The sequence below is a fragment of the Rhinolophus ferrumequinum genome, chromosome 11 (assembly GCF_004115265.2).
Source record: "Rhinolophus ferrumequinum isolate MPI-CBG mRhiFer1 chromosome 11, mRhiFer1_v1.p, whole genome shotgun sequence".
Classification (NCBI taxonomy): domain Eukaryota; kingdom Metazoa; phylum Chordata; class Mammalia; order Chiroptera; family Rhinolophidae; genus Rhinolophus; species Rhinolophus ferrumequinum.
The window spans coordinates 48,614,584-48,633,891 of record NC_046294.1 but is presented as its reverse complement, the minus strand read 5'-3'; the positions used below and the strand labels follow the sequence as shown (position 1 = coordinate 48,633,891).

Below are 19,308 nucleotides of genomic sequence, written 5' to 3'. Positions count from 1 at the left end.
GCCTGCCACATCCACTGAACACGCACACGCCCACAACCACATAGGGGTCACCTCGGAGTGTTGAAAGTAGGGACTCAGTGCAGCAGCCCCACCCACCACCATGCCATGCCTCACCGGTGGCAGCGCGGCTGCAGCCCAGGCACCGCCCCAATGCAGAGGATGCGAGCAGAGCAGACGGCGATACAGGCCTCCACATCTGGCTCGGCGCGCAGGCTCAGCAGGCACACCTGGCCCACGTAGCCATCGCTGTTGCACACCCACACTTCCGGCGCGGGTTCAGGGCAGCTGCTCAGGGTCGGGGCCGCGCAAGAGAACTGTGAAAGGTGCCAATGGACAGGGGAAGGTGAACGGAGGAATTGCTGCTAGCTCTCCGTTGCTCTCCAGGCCCACCAGCAGGACAGAGGGAGCGGGAGGCAGACCCACACGGGTATGTGGATTTCCAACACACCCCTCTGCATATGTGTCACACACAGCACACGTGACACTCTTTACACATCAAATGCACACATGCCTGTCTTATAGGTATCATCCATTCGTGCATGTACATATATACAGACCCCAAATATAATCATGTATATGCATGTAACAAACAAGAAAATAGTAACCTTTGTTCATAGGCATATGCTCATACAAGCACATAAATTAGACACTTTCCATCAGTTGTAGAGCCTTTGTTCACATGCACGGATATAGACATGCATAAACATACCCACATGCATGTGACACACAATGTGTCATGTACAGAGAGAGCTGTACACTCAAAGACATAGGAAGCAGTTAAAATATTCAAGACATGTATGTAATGTACACAAACCAGAACACATGAACATGTGCTGGCTTTGAAAACGTGCACCCACATGACCCAGGTACATATACACACCTGCATGCCACTGCGTGTTTTCATGATGGGGATGGCCTTCAGGAACTCAGGGTCTAGACAGCTTTTGTTGGATGCTATAGTGGAGATGGACAGACAGACAGACACTGCTTAACATCCACCTCATCCTGGTCCTGACCTTGCCCGTTTACCTGCTTGTCTCTGGCCTCCAGTTCCCATCTGTACCATGTGGGAGGTAGACCCAGAGGTCGCTAAAGATATTCTAAGCCATGGACCTTGATCAACAGCTTTCCCTGACCCAGGCCTCCTCTCAGTGAGTGAGTGTGTGTGTGGGGGCGGTGGGGGGGCAAGGGGGGGTTGGCCATCCCACGATGGGGCCCCTGATTTAAGCTGACCCTCTCCATGGAATCCCCTCCCTGCCAGGGAGGCCCTGGGGAAGTCCCAGGTTTTACTGTGGAAGTCTTAGTCCACCCTCCCACCAGCAGGGACTGGAGCTCAGGACATGGCATTCCTAGAATTTCTGGCTCCTGATGTCTCAGACAGCCTCAAGGTGCTGCCCACTGCCCGCCGCCTGGAGGTTCTGGAGGAGGGTGCTGGCATGGGCCTGGCTCACCCAGCTTCCTCTTGGCCTCGTCGAAGGCCTGCTCAAAGCCAAGGCGGGCGTCAGGGTGGGGAAACTCGAAGATGAAGGAGTCAGTGCCCTCAGGCCTTGTAGCGCACAGCTCCAGCTTAGTAGGAGGGAAGGAAAGTGCATAGCACAGCGCCTGCTTCTCTGACAGGTCCCGGTGCATGGCGGCCGAGAGGTCCCGCAGCACATCGTCCAGGCTCTGTGGGGCAGAGGCCCAGGCTCAGGCCCTAGCATCGTCCCACAGCCTGCTCCTGCCCCGGAGATCAGTATGGGGACTTCCAGATGGAAAGTGGGACTCTGTCTCCCCTCTTAGACCAAAAGGTAGACTGGATTCGCCCAGATAGGATGGGCCCTCTCCACTCCCTCAGCTAGAGATGGAACTGTGTCTCCCTTCTCAGGCTTGGAACACCTTACTTCCCTCAGATGGGAAAAGGCTGCGTGTGCCCCCTTAGATAAGTGACCGGCATGTCCTCTCCCTCAGAGCGGGTCAGGGAACCCCCACCCCCAACCCCCCCAACCTCAGGCAGAAGGCGCAGACCTGGTGGGGGAAACCAAGGCTCTCAGAGAGCTTGCTCATCTGGCACAGGGTGGTCAGGTCCTCGTCTAGGCGGCTGATGGCCTTCTGGATGTTCTCCCGATTGGTGACTTGGGACGCCCCTGGTGGGGACACAAGAAGGCCATGGACGGAGCCAAAGACAGACAAGGTCAAGCTTGGACAGACACTCCTCCCCTCACCGCACAACTTGCAACTGGTTGCGGGACGTAGTCTGACAAACAGAGCTTGTAAACCCCAAGTGCCTGGGAACAAAACTAGTAGGCAGCTCGCAGAGAAACCCCAGGCCTAAGGGCAGGGGACTGGGCCTAAATCCAGAGTTATAGAGCACAGGGTATTGGGCCCTTGGAGAACTCCCTGGAAGAGCACAGAATAAACAGCAGACGGCTCTGTAGGTTATGCAGGAGCCAGCTGACAAACTGGCCGGCTGCAGTGGTGCAGCCCCATGGAGCTGGCTGGGCAGGCAGAGCCTCGGGCAGGCAGAGCCCTGGGCAGTCAAATTTGCTGATTACAGGACTCAGCTCTTCCACAAAGGAGGAAGCAATGAGCTGATGCCCTGGATTTCTCTGGTCCTGTCCTGTACCTGACCACTTCCAAGGAGCTGGCCCTACAGGTCAGCTTAGCATCCCCCACCCCAGTACTGCCTGCTAGGGGTGCACACCCTGGACCAACAGCCCACAAGTGGGCAGCACAGATAGCAGCCGTGTACTAGACAAGCCAGGGCTGGGGAGGGAAACAGTTCCCCACAGCTCCTACCATCTGGGCAGCCACATTTTCCTCTGTATGACCCTGCTCCACACCCGGCCATAGCTGACTGGTACTGGACTGGACTGGACACCTGACCTAAGACAGTCATTTTATCGACTATCCTGTTCTTTAGTGAGAGGAGATGATTGGCCAATAATCAGCTTGTATTCCTACACAGGGGCCCACGCGGGGCAGGCCTGGGTTCACGGAGGGGATGAGCTCACCCCTTCACCTTGAGGACCACCCCAGGTGAGCTCAGGGACAGAGTCTGGGCCTAAACTGCCTGCCACCCACAGGTGCCCACACTACCATTCTAAACCAGCCACCCTACTCAAGAAGGTGAATGGTGGGTCCTGGAGCAGCTATAGGGCTTCGAGCGAAGGCGAAAAGGCTGAGATGTAGAAAAGGGCGTGACAGATCATGGTAGTTATGAGACAGCTGAGCGGTGAGGAAAACAGGCCAAGAGTCGGAGGGAAGGAGGGAGGGAGGAGAGAGAGAGAAGAGAGGGAGAGAAAGATAGAGATACAGAGAGAGAAATGCACATAAACACACACACAGCAGCAGGAATGGGTGGGTCTTCGAAGCGGAATCAGCTTCTGACAGTCTCAGCCCCAAACAGCACAGATTTTTCCAACCAGCCTTTTGCTTGAACTGCCTTGAGTGAGTCTCTATTCCCTATGAACAAAACTGCTCAACCCAAACAGTGCACCATCATCTAACACGAGGTGCTTAAATGAGTTTGTGCAGAATCAATGGCTAATTACGGCACGTGGTACTCCCTGTACCACCCGAGCCTAACCCACCTGCCAGCGAGGTTAGGTCCCTGCCTAGTCAGAAAGTGGTCTGCACGGAGAGGTCCTGGACTGGTTCTGTGGGTACCAACCAACCCCTTATACTGGACAGGAAAGTGAGGCCCCAAAGCGAAAAGGAGATGGATAGGCAGCCAAAACTGGCCCCAGCTCAAATCCTTGAGGGCTTCTCAGAGGAAGACCCCAACACACAGAACCCTGGGCGGGTCTCAGTCAGGCCCACCTTTGATGATGTCTGCGTCTTCCAGTGGCAGCTTCCACAGCAGCTTATATTTGCTGGCCGTGTCAATGACGCTGGCTGCCGTGTACCTGTGGGGAGCCAAGGGGAACTCTGGCCAGGGCAGGGAAGTGGGACCCACGGAGGGAAAACTACTCCCCACTTCCTGAGACCCGCCCCTTGCCAGGCCCCCGCCACTCACAGGCTCATGGAGCTGCGCCGCAGGGAACCTGATTTCCGCTTCAGGGTGGTGCAGACGATGAGGTCCGTGAACAGGAAGAGGGACCGGTCCTTTTTGCCGCCAACTGCCTTCTGTGGGGCCGGAGGCAGGATTCAGGCCCAGAGTCCCACCCTCTTGCCCACAGTGCCCAAGGGGACAGCCAGGCCCAGGGAGGGGTGAGGGCTCTCCCCCAGCTGCCCAGAGGCAGAGGCAGAGTTGGGACTCAACCCAGGGCTCCTGTTGGAGTGGAAGAGCAGGGAGAGCCGTGGGCAGCAGGTATGAGCAGAAATGTGGACAAAGTTGCGGGGGAGTGGGAACAAACAGGCAGACAACACAGGGCACTTCTTACCACTTCAGTGACCATCTCCTGCCTCAGGAACCGCCGCATAGGGGCCTGGAGCTGTGGGGCAGGAGGGGCAAGGCATCTTGAAGGCTAGTTATTGTCACCCCCTCCCCAGATGCTGGTGACCCCTTGGCCCCACTCCATGGGCCAGGCCAGTGGAAGCAACATCCCATACCCCCTCCCGACGCTGTCAGGCCACCGGTCACATGGCTAGAGACGGATGTGGAAAACACCACAATGCAAACACACTTGGGGACACCCTGTGGGTGAGGACGTGGCCACAAGTCCAGGTGCCCACAGATGGACACAGGTGTGTGTGGGGGGGAAGGCAGAGCGGGACTGCACGCACGTCGTCCATGCCCTCGATGTGAGCCTCGATCTCCTGCAGCACTCGGGCGTGCCGCTCGGCCTCCTCGGCACTCCGCACGCCCTTGTTGATGCGTTCAGCCACCTGCTTGATGTTTCGCTGTGCGTCCAGCAGGAGTGGGTGGTCCGGGTGGTCCTCAGGCGTGTGCTTCAGGAGGTCCTGGGGTGGGAATCAGGACCACGTCGGCCTGCTTAGCTGCCCTTGCCCAGCCCTGGAGCCTCCCACTGACTCTGGAGCCAGAAAGGACATCCTTTTCTACCTGACCCCTGGGGATCCAGCCGCAGAGCCCACTGCATCCCCACGTGCCTCCAGGCCTTGCCCACCTGCCCACTCAGCCCGGTGCCCACCTTCACCAGAAGCTCATAGCGTGGGATCCGCTGTACAGGCTTGATCATGAGGTCAGAGAGTGCCTGCTTCTCCTTGTTCTCACGCATGCTTTGCTGAAATGCAAAACAGGGCAGCAGGGCAGCCGTGTGAGGAAAGACATACAAAGAAGCGAATGTCCAGGGACCGGCTCACAGGAAGCTCCAGCCCAGCCTGAGGGCAGAGGCTAACCCACTGGCTAGAGCTGTGGTGCCCGGGGTGGGAGCTCCTGGGGACCCCAAAGCTGGCCCACAGTGCGGGGGGCCGCCATCCCCATGCCCTGGCCCACAGTACCTCCAGGAACTTGAGAAAGGCAGGCCTCGCCTCCTTAGCCACACGCACGGCATCCTTTGCGTTGAGAAAGTTATCAATATAGGCAGAATAAATGTTGACCAGGACATCCTTGGAGAACTGTGGGTGAAGAGACAGGTTGGGACTCTCAAGGGGTCCCTTACCCCACCTCACCCTGTCCTGGTTTCCATTAATTCATGAGCCAACATCCTTTTCCTCCACCTAGAAATGATACAGTTTCTGAGAGATCCTGTCGTGTGTATATGTTGTATGTGTGACTGTGTGATTAGATGAGAGCATGTGCAGATATATACACATGTGCATCTTATCCGTGTGTGCGCGCGCACGTGCGGGCATGTCTGTACATGTGCCTGGATGTGTCCTGTGAGCTCACGCCAGGTTTTCTCACTTCCAAATGGGCATTTCCATCCCCTGGTCTCCAACAGCACCAAGTCCAGCCAGCCAGGTTCTCTGAGTGACACAGACTCATTCCAGCTGCTTGGCCTCTGCTCATGTAACTCCCTCCACCAGGAATGCCCTCCCCACATCTAAATCTCACCCACCCTCAGGGCTAAGCTCTAGTTCTGCCTCTTTCAGGAAGCACTCCCAGCCCTGACTAGGGCTCTGACTGGAACTACACCTGGCCTCTGGCCTCCCCTAATCCCCAGGACAAATCTTCCTTCTCCAAGGACATAGATGTCCCTATCCCGCCCAGTCAAGCCCCGCTTGGGGCAGGGCACACAGCTGGTGGCTAATACCTACTGACCAGCTGATGACTGGGCTAAACATGGAGGTTCTTGGTCAGAAGCCCTGGCTGAGGGTTGGGACATCCTAATTCCTGTCTCAGCTGAACCACGGATGGACTAGGTGACCTGTGGTGGTATTTCTGGTCACACCCCACCACCCGCCGCCCTGGGCCTCCAAGCGCCTGTGCCTCTAAGGAGCCAATTATCCTCCCTCCCTGCCCCCAAGTGTGCTGCAGCGCATAAGCTGAAGCAGCTCAGGGAGGAAGGTAGCCCCCACCAACTGGCCCCATCCTGGGACAGCGCTTCCTATGCTGACCCCTCCCTGGGGGCCAGGGCATCTGTTATAGCCCATGGTCAGCATCAAAATCTGAGTGACACTGAAGATAGTGATGGGCTAGAGATGTCAGCACTAAGCTGGGGTCCCATCACCACCAGGCCAGGGTTCTCAGCACATCGGTTTCCTTCTAAGGCTTCTTAGGCCCAAGGCCCATTCACAGCACCACAAAGACATGAAAACACACCCACATCCCATTAAAAATAGATAAGATTTCTTTCTTTTTTTTTTGCTAGTATATTTTTGGGAAGGAGTTTTGCAATTTTGCTTTTTGAAATTATTTGGCTCAGAGTAACCATTTAGCTTGCGTTTGGCTATAATTTATCCGTCATCATCATGCATTCTTGGGAATTCTGGCAAAAATAACACAATGTAACTTCAACTTTTTCAAATGTAATTAAATTCTTATAAATGAATACTAAATTTAACAAAGAAAATGGCATGTTATATTTCGCAAACATTTAATTAAATGTTTATTAGTTTTGCTTTTGCAGTTCTTTTTGAATTTTGAAGCCAATCGCTTTTCGAAGGTTGCAGTCACTATTGTAGGATCTTAAAAAGCTCAGAGACGGAGGGCTCGCCTGCGGTGAAAGGGTATACAGAGTGGGGTACAGCCTGGGCACTGGAACCAGGTTTCTGGGGGTTGAATCCTCCACACTTACTGGCTGTGACTTTGCCCAGGTTATTTTCTATGTGCCACAGAGTCATCAACTTTACACTCAGGGTAATAATCACACCTTCCTCCTAGAGTTGTTGATAATATATAATGTATGCAGACTAACGCCTAGCACATAATAAGTGCCAGATATTTAGCCTTCTTGTTAAAATACCTGATAGAGAAAAGAGCTAGTCAGGCAGGGGTTGAGAATATGTGCTCATATCCCACTGAGGTCTGGGTCAGCCTCAGCACCAGCTCAGGGGCAGGACTAGGGCAGGTCATTGCCAACAACTAGACTTGTTTCCAGGATCAGGTCATTGTCTGGTTGGGGTTAAGGTCTACACCGGTGTCCAGCCAAGCTCTGGGGTTGGGCAGTGTCCAGGTTCAGGTCAACCCAGGGTCTGGGGTGTCAGTGTCTGGTCAAATTCTGGGGTTAAATATGGGATCAGAGTCAGTGTCCGGGAAGAGTGGGGTGAGGGGTCCACAGAGGCAGCCAGTTCCTTCCAGAAGTGGTCTGAGCTTGGGGGCAGCAGGGCCACTCACCGACTGGATGAGCAGGTCCCCCACCTTCTGCTGGGCGTGCCAGGTCTGCACGCAGTGCCGCACCTGCTCCAGGAACTGCTCGTGGTGCTCCAGGAGCTCCGGGATCTGGTCAAAAATCTCGTCCACCAGTGACGGGTCACACAGCAAGGAGTTCTCTGGCTGCTTCAGCGGCTGCATGTAGCCCTGGGGGGACCCATGGGGTCAGTGCAAGTCCCCTTAGACATGGCACCTCAACCCACTGGCACAGGTGCTCACCCAGTCACCCGGACCTGCAGCCCAGTGGCCCTGCCTCATGTATCTCCCTCATGAGACCCAGAGCTCCAGGAGGGAGATGGGGAGACCTATCTCTGGGTCCCTCAATGTGCAAAATAGGTGTGAGGGGGCTCAGGAAAGATCTGTTTGGATGTATGAACAAACAGAGCTTGGAGTGAGAAGAAAGCAAGAAGACTGGGCTTCCTGGAAGACCTACACACACTAAGTCAGCAAATATTTTATTCAGCACTTACTATGTGCCAGGCATCGTTCAAGAACTAGGTAACAGCAGTGAACAAGAAAGACCAAAATCCCTGCCCTGAAAGAGCTTACAATCTAGTCAGATACAACACACAAATAAAATAAAATAATAAATAAAATAAAAAATAAACCACTTTTCATCAAATCTAAGATGTACGATTATTTTTATTTATAAGAAAAAAACTGCTGCCAATTAAAGGATGCTATGCATTCAATTATAGGATGAATGCTGATTTCAGAGATGTTAATATGTGAGGAACGTGTCTTGAGTTGATTACTTGTGGAAATCAGGTGGGAAATGAAAAAGTGGTAACTGCTGTGGGGAAAATAAAGCAGAGGGAGGGCATGGGAGGCCATATGGGTAGTTACTGGAGGCTGTTTTAACAGTTTTCAGATCTGCTAGTTACTCTGGGACTAAAACTCCTGTTTTTCACCTCATGTCTACATTCAGTGATGTTTCCTGAGCATGAATAATAGCCCTGCTCAGTGGCTAGTGTGCTCATGGAGAGGCCGCCCTCTATTGGCCCAAACTGTAACTACAGGCCAAAGAAAACGGTTTGAAAAAGTATATACAATATTGCAATAAAATGTATATTAACATTTTAAAAATGTGGCTTGTTTTGTAAGACAAGCTCCAGAAAGTAAAGCTCAACAGACTTCCCTCGCCTGGTTGGGGATTCTAAAAAGGCCAGGGGGTCATGGTGACGAGACAAGCAGCAGGCAGCCTCCCTCTCGTGCGTAGGCCAGTCTGAGCCAGTGCCTTATCTGTGCTAGGGTCCCTTGCCCCACAGGAGCAGGAGCTAAACCGCTCATCTCCGGGTCCCAGCGCCCCACACAGAAACAGGCACACAGTGGGAGGAAAGAATAAACAGAGACTGAGAACCCGATACAGACCCAGCTAGGAGCCGACACCTGCATTCACTCACCACATACTCTCTGAGCAACTACTGTGTGTCTGGCTTTCTAAGCACGGAGCTGCATCGGTGGGCAGACAGAAGTGCCTGGGCTTGTGGTGGGAGGCAGAAAATGGGCACCATAAATAATGAAATTATTATATAGTATGTTAGAAGGTAGTAGGTGCTGTGGGAAACAGACAGAGCTAGGAGTGCTAGGAAAAGGGGGTTTGGTTAGCTGGGAATTTGGGCATTGAAGAAAGACTAAAAAGGTGAGGGTGACACTGAAGAAAGGGTGTAGCCTTCGGACCTGGGCTCAAATCCCACCTCCTTCTGGTTGTTAATCCTGGTATTTAACTTTCTTCATTTTAAACTCCTGGCCTGCAGGAACAATACCAATCAATGCGGGTGGCAATGTTCACTTCGAGGGAACACCAGGGCTGTGGAATCCAAGCTCAGTTTGAATACCACCTATCCTTCAGGCAGTGGAAACCAGTGGGTGAGAGGGAGCACCCTAGAGTCATACTGACAGGGATTCAACCCAGGCTATGGCACTTCCTGGTTCTGTGACCTTAAACAAGTTGTTTTACTTCTCTGTGTCTCAGTTTCATCATCTGTAAAATGGGAGTTATGGTGAGGTTAATTATGAATTAATTTATGTAAAGTATATATATTAAGTACTCAATAAATGTCTGGTTTTACCATTACCACTTGCTATACACTGAGTGTTTGTTGTGTTCCCCCCAAATTCATATGTTGAAATCAAAACCCTGCTATAGTGTTATTTGGAGCTGGGGCTTTGGAAAGTGAGTGGGTGAGGGTGGAGCCCTCCTGAACGGGATTAGTGCCCTTATGAAAAAGGCCACAGAAAGCTCCCTCTGCTCTTCTGCCATGTGAAGACACAGTGAAAAGTCTATGAACCAAGAAGTGGGTCTTCACCAGACATCGACTCTGTCAGAGATGATCCTGGACTTCCCAGCCTCCAGAACTACAAGCAATAAATTTCTATTTGTTTAAGCCACCAGTCTATGGTATTTTTCTTAGAGCCGCCCAAACAGACTAGGACACCACTTAATAGATGGATGACCCTGGACAGGTTTCTTAACCTCAGTTTTCATTTCCTCATCTAAAGAAGGGGATTATAATATCTACCTCACAAGGTTAATACAAGGATTAAATGTGATTTTATAAACACATACTGGCACATGCATGCATGCAGACTTATCAGGCAGTATGCTCAATTATACATGCTTCTCTCCTGTAGTCTGTGCTTGAAGCAGGTACTATTATTATTCACACTCTACAGACAAGGAAACTGAGGCAGAGACTGGCTATGTAACTTGCTCCAGGTCACACAGCTGGCCAAGAGGTAGAGTCAAGTTTGAACACTGGTGGTCTGGCTCCAGAGCCATTGTCCTGACCCTGGGCCCGTCCTCAGTCATTCGGACACAAGAAGGCTGCCTCAAGCCAGTCCTCTGGTTCAGCTGACACTCCCCAGCCCATCTCCACCCTCCCCACCCCACAGTCTCCCTTTGGCTTGCTCAGCAGGATCCTCCCTTAGTTTCTCCCGCAGGACCTGCACGCCTCCATGTGTGCAGCCAGGAGATTCAGACGGAGACACCCACCCAGGCCCTGTCTGCCTCCAGTCTGTGAACAAGGCACGGGCAGCCTCATCACCTTTTAATCTTCACACTGGGAGACAGGTATGGTTAGTTACATTTTGCGGACAAAAAAACCCCCTGAGGCTCAGAGGAGTGAGGTGATCAGGTTAGATCATCTAGCAGGGAGGCAAGTGATGCAAACCTGGCACGGTCTGACCCCTGGGCCTTGACTCCTACCTAGGGGACAACACAGGACTCCCCCAGACCCCTGCACGTCTATTCCCACCTGGCAGTCAAGGGCACCTCTTAAAGATGGGATTCTGGTTGTGTTCCTCCTATGACTTCCCTGTGTTTAACAGTAAAGGCCAACTCCTTACCCAGCAGCCTCACGGGCCACCTCTCCATCCCTGACTACCCTAGGCTTCCTTCAGCCCCCCAGCCTTTGTTCCTGCTGTACCCTCCGCCTGGAACAATTCCCTCTGGCCTCGCCCCCTGCTTGACCTCCTACCCACAATTCAGGTCTCAGCCAAACACCTCAACCTCAGAGAAGCCCTCCTGAACTCCAGAACCCCCATTCTGTGTTCCCAGTTCTCTATGCATGTTTTAAAAATACATAAAAGCAATGCAATTTTTTTGCAGTAAAATATATATAAAATAAGCCATTTAATCTTTTTAAGTGTACATTTCCGTATCCTCACACTAAGTACATGCATACTGCTGTGGAACCATCACCACCATCCATCTCCAGAACGTTTTCATCTTCACCAACTATAACTGAGTACCCATTAAACACTAACTCCCCATTCCCCTCCCCCAACCACCATTCTACTTTCTGTCTCTATGAATTTGGACAGAGGTACCTACTCTAGGTACCTCACGTAAGTGGAATCATACCAGGTCTGATAATTAAGTTCGCGAATTTGTTGCAACAATGTTACTAACCTTTTTTTTTTGATATCAGAGGGATTTTTCATTATGAATTTGTACCAACTGGACAAACACTTAACCAAGTTTACTATTTGGAAGTGCTGAAAAGACTGTGTGAAAAAGTTAGACGACCTGAACTGTTCGCCAACAATTCATGGCTCTTGCATCACGACAACGCACCAGCTCATACAGCACTGTCTGTGAGGGAGTTTTTAGCCAGTAAACAAATACCTGTATTGGAACACCCTCCCCACTCACTAGATGTGGCCCCCAATGACTTCTTTCTTTACTCGAAGATAAAGGAAATATTGAAAGGAAGACATTTTGATGACATGCAGGAGATCAAAGGTAATACAATGACAGCTCTGATGGCCATTTCAGAAAAAGAGTTCCAAAATTGCTTTGAAGGGTGGACTAGGCGCTGGGGTCGGTGCATAGCTTCCCAAGGGGAGTACTTCGAAGGTGACCGTAGTGATATTCAGCAGTGAGGTATGCAGCACTTTTTCTAGGATGAGTTTGCGAACTTTATTGTCAGAACTTCGCACACTATTTGTCCTTTTGTGACTAGCTTATTTCATTTAGCATAATATCCTCAAGGTTCATCTATGTTGTAGCATGTGTCAGAATTCCCTTCCTTTTTAAGGCTGATCAACATTCTGTTGTGAAGTACATACTCTCTGTGCACTTTTGCATCATCATTTGTCCTCACGTATGGTCTGTCTGACTGGTAACTGTCAGTCTCTGTCACAGAATGTGAGCTCTGGGAGACAGGACCTCATCCCTCGTGCTGAAATCTCTAGAGAATGCTGTCTGGCATGAAGAGGGGGCTCCGCTGCGGATTGGTGGAGTGAATGAATGAATACTCTGGATGTTGCCGGGGCTCTACCTTTTATCCTTCGCTCTCATTCTGTCCAGGTGGCTTGAGCAAACTTGTCCTCACCTGTGAGTGGCAAGCCCCACTTCAGCTCAGATCCACGCTCTCTATCCTGGGCCCCAGACCCGCTTGTGCAGCCTGGCTCCTGAGCTTTCCCAGACCCACACATCGGAACCCAAACTCATCCTCTTGCCCCACCTTTCCCAGGTGGGGTTTCCTCTCGTGCCTCAGTCAGCCAGGCCAGGAGCCCAGGTATCATCCTCGGATAACCCCACTTCACTCCCCACAGCCAACCAGTTACCATGTGTGGCCTGACCGTTCACCTCCTAATTGTCTATTTCCAACTCTCCCTCCCGGCAGCCTCTGCCCTGTTCCTGGCCCCTCGCTCACCTGACCTCAGTGGCCTCAGCCTCCTCTTCTGCTACCGCGTTTATCGCATTTCCCTGAAAATAAGACCTAGACAGACCATCAGCTCTAATGCGTCTTTTGGATCAAAAATGAATATAAGACCTGGTCTTATATTGTATTATATTATATAAGACTGGGTCTTATATTATAGTAAAATAAGACTGGGTCTTCTATTCATTTTTGCTCCAAAAGATGTATTAGAGCTGATTGTCCGGCTAGGTCTTATTTTCGGGGAAACACAGTACCTACCTTCCCAGCAGTCAACAGACTCTGTAAAGTAGGAGTCGGGCTACACACCACCTCTGCTCAAATGCCTCCCTGACCCCTCAGGGCCCTCTTCTTGAGAGTCAAGGCTCCTACCATGTGGCCCCTGCTGGCTCCCCAACATCCCTGTAGGAGCAACCCCTGTGTTCTGTGCCGGCCACATGGACCGCCAGGCCTCTCCTTACTGGACGTCGCCTATGCTATTCCTGCTGCTGAGAAGACAGGTCAGGAGGTAGCCAGCACCTCCTCCAAGAAAACTACCTGACCCCTGACTCACAGGTGCCTCCTGGATGCTTCAAGAGTGCCCATATACTCAATCAGGCCCCAACAGCACGGAGAGCTCCTGTGGCAGGGGCTGGTCTCTCTTATTCATCCCTGGAACACGGCCTGGCATGCAGATGCAGATTTCATCCCATTCAACAAATATTTTCCGAGTTCGTGATTAAAATGGAGGGGGTTACACCAGAGGGGGCTTCATAATCCAAGCTCAGACCCAGGGCTGCGTTGGGGAGTGGGAAGGACAATGGGTGGGGTGGGGGCACCTGCTCTAGGGTAGCCTGGTCTGGCCTCACTATAGCCCCTGTGTATTCTTTCTTGCCCTGGAGGAGGCTTCCTACTCTAGGGCAGTCACGTGGAGGGTTCTCCATGGAGGGGTTGTGTGTCCCAGGGTCAGTTCTCTCTCCTCTCGGACCTCAGCACTCTGTCCACAAAATGGGTTTGTTAGCGTATGTGTAACAGCCTCCTAGACTCAGAACTGCCCCTCTCAGGGGCCCAGGCCAGCTGCGAACCTCACCTGCATGAGGGTACGCAGCGACTCCACGTATGACTGCTCTGTGTCCAGCAGGGTCATGGTCACGTGCTTCCGCATGTCCTGGGGAAACAAGGCAGAGGGTGAGCTGTGCACATGGGTGCAGAGAGCCATCCACACCCTCCCTGGCCTTCGAGGCCCACCTTTCCACCATCCAGAGCTGCTGGCTGTTTCCCCAGGTACCCTGCACCGCCACCATGCCAGATCTCTGCTCTCCTACTCTCCCCGCAGGGAGCGCCCTCCCCTGCACCTCCCTGCCGCCCCAGAGGGGCCCCTCACTCCTCCACCTGACCCCACCCACGCTGTCCACCCCCAGATCTGGAGACCTCCCGGCAGGGATCTTGGCTCCCTTGCTGGGCTCCTGAAAAGGACTGAAAAAAAATCAATAATCTCTCACATTTGCAAAATAAGATGCCTCCAGACTACCCCCTGCTCCCCACTACTCCAGCTGCCAATTCTGAAAACCCCCCTTTCAGGCTCAGCCTTTGGGGTCAGACTTCCTCTAGTTGGGCTTCACATAAGCCCTGAGAGTGGAAACTGTCACCCCCTGCTACAGATGAAGACAAGGTGGCCCAGAGAGGTGAAGTCGGCACCAAGTATCTTGGCAAAGTTCACACAGCGGGGTGGGGGCAGGGTTCACACTCTCAGACAAGGCTGGGTCCCAGTTCTCTCATTAAAAAAGGTTAACTGTGCCTTACTCCGTGCCAGGCACTGTTCCAAGCATTATATATTATTTCATCCTCTTGACCACCTGGGAGGTAGATGTTACTATTCTTCCCAATTTAAGGATGTGGAAATGGAGACCCAGGCACGGATGCCTCCATCCTAAGGATCTGATGATCTGCATTATAGAGTCCCTAAGGGGTCGCCCAGACTCTGTACCCATACCCACAGAGACAGGTTGTGCATCCCCGTGAGGGAAACCCCTATTCTGTAGGAAGATTTTGCTGGAAGCCAGCCTCGGGATGTTTTGTCTGTATGCAACTCCCTGGGACTCACTACTGCCCCTTGCCACAATCCCTATGTCTCTGGCTCACTCCTCCTCCAGGAAGCCTTCCCATATGGCACCAGTCCCAACAGCTTCTCCTCCCAGGCAGACTTCTCTCCAGGTCTCCTCTAAGTCCCTGGAGTGGTTCTGAGTAAGGCCCCTAATTGCTCTGGGGCCCAGATCTCCGGGGCTTATTCTCCCTTCTCCACCCTTCCTCTCAGGGACCTCAGCTTGCTCAGGGGATCTGTCTGGACCGTCTCGAGCTCCACTATCAAGGCCTGCTGATGTGAGTGCACATGGCAATGCCAGGCTGGGTGTCCACGTCTGTAGCATCCTTCCAGTTCCCACCCCGAGGAGGCCTTCAGGGGAGGGACTCACCAGTAGGGCTTCCCCGGTCTCTGCTGCGCTTAGGGTCTATGTCTGCTGAGTGGACTCAAGACTGGGGCCTGTCCAGCCTGCCTGATACAGCCCCACTCATCCCTCTGCCTTAGGATGCCCATATCATCCTAAGGTCCCCATCCTAAGGTCCCCAGCCTCTGACCCAGGTATTCAGTTGCCAGGTCTGGCCCCACATCTGCCCTATAATGAAGCACACTTAGAAGAGTGGGCTCCTCAAGAATTTACAGTGGGGTAAAGACAAGTCTATTCAATAAATGGTGCTGGGAAACCTGGACAGACACATGCAAAAAAATGAAGCTGGACCACGTCCTTATACCATATACAAGAATAAATTCAAAATGGATTAAAGACTTAAATGTAAGATCTGAAACCATAAAATTCCTAGAAGAAAAGACATGAAGAAACTTTACAGACATTACCCGGAGTAAGATTTTTGCTGATATATCCCCTCGGGCAAGGGAAGTAAGAGGAAAAAAAAAACATGTGGGATTACATCAAACTAAAAAGTTTATTCACAGCAAAGGAAACCATCAATAAAACAAAAAGGGATCCTACTGAACGGGAGAAGATATTTGCCAATGATATATCCGATAAGGGGTTAATATCCTAAATTTATAAAAAAACTCACTTAACACCAAAAAAACAACCCAATTAAAAAATGGGCAGAGGACATGAAGAGACATTTTTCTAAAAAGGACATACAGATGGCAAACAGACATATGAAGAAATGCTCAACCTCACTAGTCATTAGAGAAATACAAATAAAAACCACAATGTGATACCACCTCACCCCAGTCAAAATGGCTATCATCAATAAATCAACAAACAACAAGTGCTGGCGAGGATGTGGAGAAAAGGGAACCCTTGTGCACTGTTGGTGGGATTGCATATCGGTGCAGCCACTATGGAAAACAGTATGGAGGTATCTCAAAAATCTGAAAATGGAACTAACTACCTTATGACGCAGCAATTCCACTTCTAGGTATCTATCCAGAGAAATCCAAAACTCTTAATTCAAAAAAATTTATGCACCCCTATGTTTACTGCAGCACTATACACAATAGCCAAGACATGGAAACAACAGAAATGCCCATCGGTAGATGACTGGATTAAGAAACTGTGGTACATTTATACAATGGAGTATTACGCAGCCATAAAGAATGACATTTTACCATTTGCAACAATATGGATAGACCTAGAGAACATTATGCTAAGTGAAATAAGTCAGACAGAGAAAGACAAATACCATATGATCTCACTTATATGTGGAATCTAAAAAGAATAAATGAATGAACTAATAAGAAACAGTCTCAGAGACATAGAGGAAAAACTGAGGGTTGCTAGATGGGAGGGGGGGTGGGGATAAGGGGGAAGGTGAGGGGATTAGAAAGCACAGTCGGTGGCCACAGGATTGCCACAGCGATATGAAAGTCGATTTGGGGAGTGTAATCAATGATGTATTACAGAATTGTATACTTGAAACTTATGTAATTTTACTAACCGTTGTCACCCCAATAAATTTTAATTAAAAAAACAACCTAAAAAAAGAAAGAAAGAAAGAAAGAAAAGTGGGCTCCCATGGTAGGAACTCAGGGGAGCAGGGTGTGAATTACACCCCCTCCAGACCCTGCCTCAGAGTCCCCAGCTCCAGACAGGCCATCCAGTCTCAGGGCTCCTTAGGCCTTTAACAAACCAATCGGAGGCAGCATGAGCTGGGCCCACTATAGGACGAGAGTTTGGGAGAGCATCAAGGGCCAGAAGGGCCCCCCAGGGAAAGGCCTAGGTACCCAACCCACCTTTTGGACACGTCAGCACTTCACAGACACGGCCCCATTTCAGCCTCACACTCATCATTCCATGACATAGTTGTCACCATCCCCACTTCGCAGGTAAGGAAGTCAAATCAGAGAGGTGATATGACTCGCCTAAGGTAACACAGCCAGAGCCAGGATCAGTCTCTTCAGCCAGCTCAGGCTAAGTCTTAGGGCCCCAGCACCCAGAATTCATGCCCAGACTGACCAGCCAGCTATGGCCCATGGGTTCCCCAGCTTGGACCTTTCCAGCTGTGAGACCATCGGTGGTCACACAACCACCCAGATTTCTCCATTGTCCTCTACAGAATGGAACTAATAATACCTCCCTCCCAGTGCTGTGACAGCAAGGAGACAGGGAGCAGAGCAGTGCTCTCCACACATACATACTGGGTCTGCAATGTCCATTCTTCCTCCACCCCAGTGAGGCTGTTTATCTATGTCCCTCTTCCTGCTGGACAGGGAGCTCCCTGAGAGTAGGACCAGGAAGGGCTGAAGCCCTGGGCAGCACAGCCACCCTCCCCTCCCCAACCCACTCCCCTGGCTCAGCCCTGCCAGGCCCAGCCAGGCCCAGCAGTGAGGGTCATGGGCAGAGAGGCCGCCTGCGGGAGGCAGGGCTGGTGCTGGGCCTAATGGCCCAGAGCGCTGGGATAAAACACACAGTGGCTGACTCTGCAGCCCGACTTTGCCAGCCTCCTCCCTGCTTAAAAGCACAGCGGGCTGTCACTCAGCTGTCAGGTAGAGGCACAGAAAACAGGGCCAGTTCCCTGTCACTGCATAAGAACCCTTCCACACGTGCTCAGACACGGGTATGAGTGTATGTGGGGGTGGGGGGGCTCAGCGGATGGGCAATGCAGCTGTCAACCAGATCAGGAGGCCCACCTGTTCTGGGCGGGACAGGCCTGTAGGCCCAGCTTCCCCCCAAAGCCCCTCACTCCTCAACAGCTCCATATTCAGACCTTCACTACATGGGGTAATGAAGTGGGAGGGGGAGGGAGGGGCTGAAGGAATATAGCAGGAAGACAGAAGGGGGCCTCCCCTACCAGAATGATTCAGACATCATGGTCCCAAGCCCAAGACCCCAATATACATAGCATGAACAGGACATACGTACACAGAGAAGCCATGAAGGCCAGACACCCCACAAAGAGACAAAAAATGCAGCCAAGTCACCCAGTTGAGGGGCCTTCAGCCCAGCGTCTTGAGGCAGTGGAGAGAGACCCACACAACACAGGCCCCACTAGAGCCAGAGCAGGGAACAATCCAGGCCCAGACACACAAAGCCACGGAAACAGCCCCCGGAAGGGAAGCCTCACCGTCCCCCCCACCCGCGGGGAAACGCATACTGAGCTGGGAATGGGGACACCACTGTTGCCACCACAGCATGATACCGCCAAGGCCCAGGAGGTCCAGCGGCAGGGAGAGGATGGCAAGGGGGGGAAAACTGGCCCATTCCCTGCGACCCTGCTTCCCCCCACCCCCCAGCACATACATACATCTGGGGACTGCCAAAGGCCTGCTGGAGAAACTCTCCTTCCTGAGCCTGTGGACCCAGGATAGCCCTGGCGACAGCCTTTTACTCCACACTGACCCTTACTGCATTCTAAGTGCCACTAGGCCTTACCAAAGCTGGGTCTCAGGGTGCAGGCCTCCCTCCTCAGCTGAGTTTGCCAGCCCTTCTTGCATCCTGGTGGCACCAAACCTCAGTGCCCTGCCAGCCACACCACCCCTGCCAGGTCATCTCACACAGCCTCAATTTTCCCTACCCCCATCACTTATAATTGAGCACCCAGCCAGTGGTCAGGCAGCTGGTGTGCCTGATCCGAGTTCCGGGGTCCTGCACCCCAGCATCTGCCCATCTGCCCAGGTCGCATGAGCTCTAGGCCTTGGCCCAGGTCCCTTGCTGCCCCTCCCCCTCCCCGTACCTGGGACTCCCCGGGCTCCTCAGCATCAGCAACGCTGCTCCCGGTGGGCTCTCCGGTGGGCTCCCCGGAGGCGGTGGCCGGGCCCAGATCGCGCATGTCTTCCAGCGCGATGGTGAACTGGGCCAGGGTCTTCACCATCTGCAGCATACGGCCTGGCCACCGCCAGGGCGGGGATGCCGGGGGTCGGCAGGCACCCTTCCTCCCACCGTTGCTCCCTCCCGGGGTTCAGCACGGCTGCAG

General features: G+C 52.3%; 1 protein-coding gene across 1 annotated transcript in view; it reads right to left on the bottom strand.

Annotated features, from left to right (window-relative positions):
- The window catches only part of ARHGEF17 (Rho guanine nucleotide exchange factor 17), a 56,876-nt gene that overhangs the window by 5,932 nt on the left and 31,636 nt on the right, over positions 1-19,308 (bottom strand). The window contains exons 2-13 of the mRNA XM_033119029.1: positions 13,931-14,008; positions 7,658-7,840; positions 5,380-5,496; positions 5,070-5,162; positions 4,705-4,881; positions 4,362-4,412; positions 3,995-4,104; positions 3,799-3,884; positions 2,005-2,123; positions 1,452-1,665; positions 881-954; positions 115-314 (exon numbers count right to left, since the gene is read on the bottom strand). Of these exons, the coding sequence (XP_032974920.1) occupies positions 115-314; positions 881-954; positions 1,452-1,665; positions 2,005-2,123; positions 3,799-3,884; positions 3,995-4,104; positions 4,362-4,412; positions 4,705-4,881; positions 5,070-5,162; positions 5,380-5,496; positions 7,658-7,840; positions 13,931-14,008 (1,502 nt within the window). The remainder of the gene's footprint in view (positions 1-114; positions 315-880; positions 955-1,451; positions 1,666-2,004; positions 2,124-3,798; positions 3,885-3,994; positions 4,105-4,361; positions 4,413-4,704; positions 4,882-5,069; positions 5,163-5,379; positions 5,497-7,657; positions 7,841-13,930; positions 14,009-19,308) is intronic.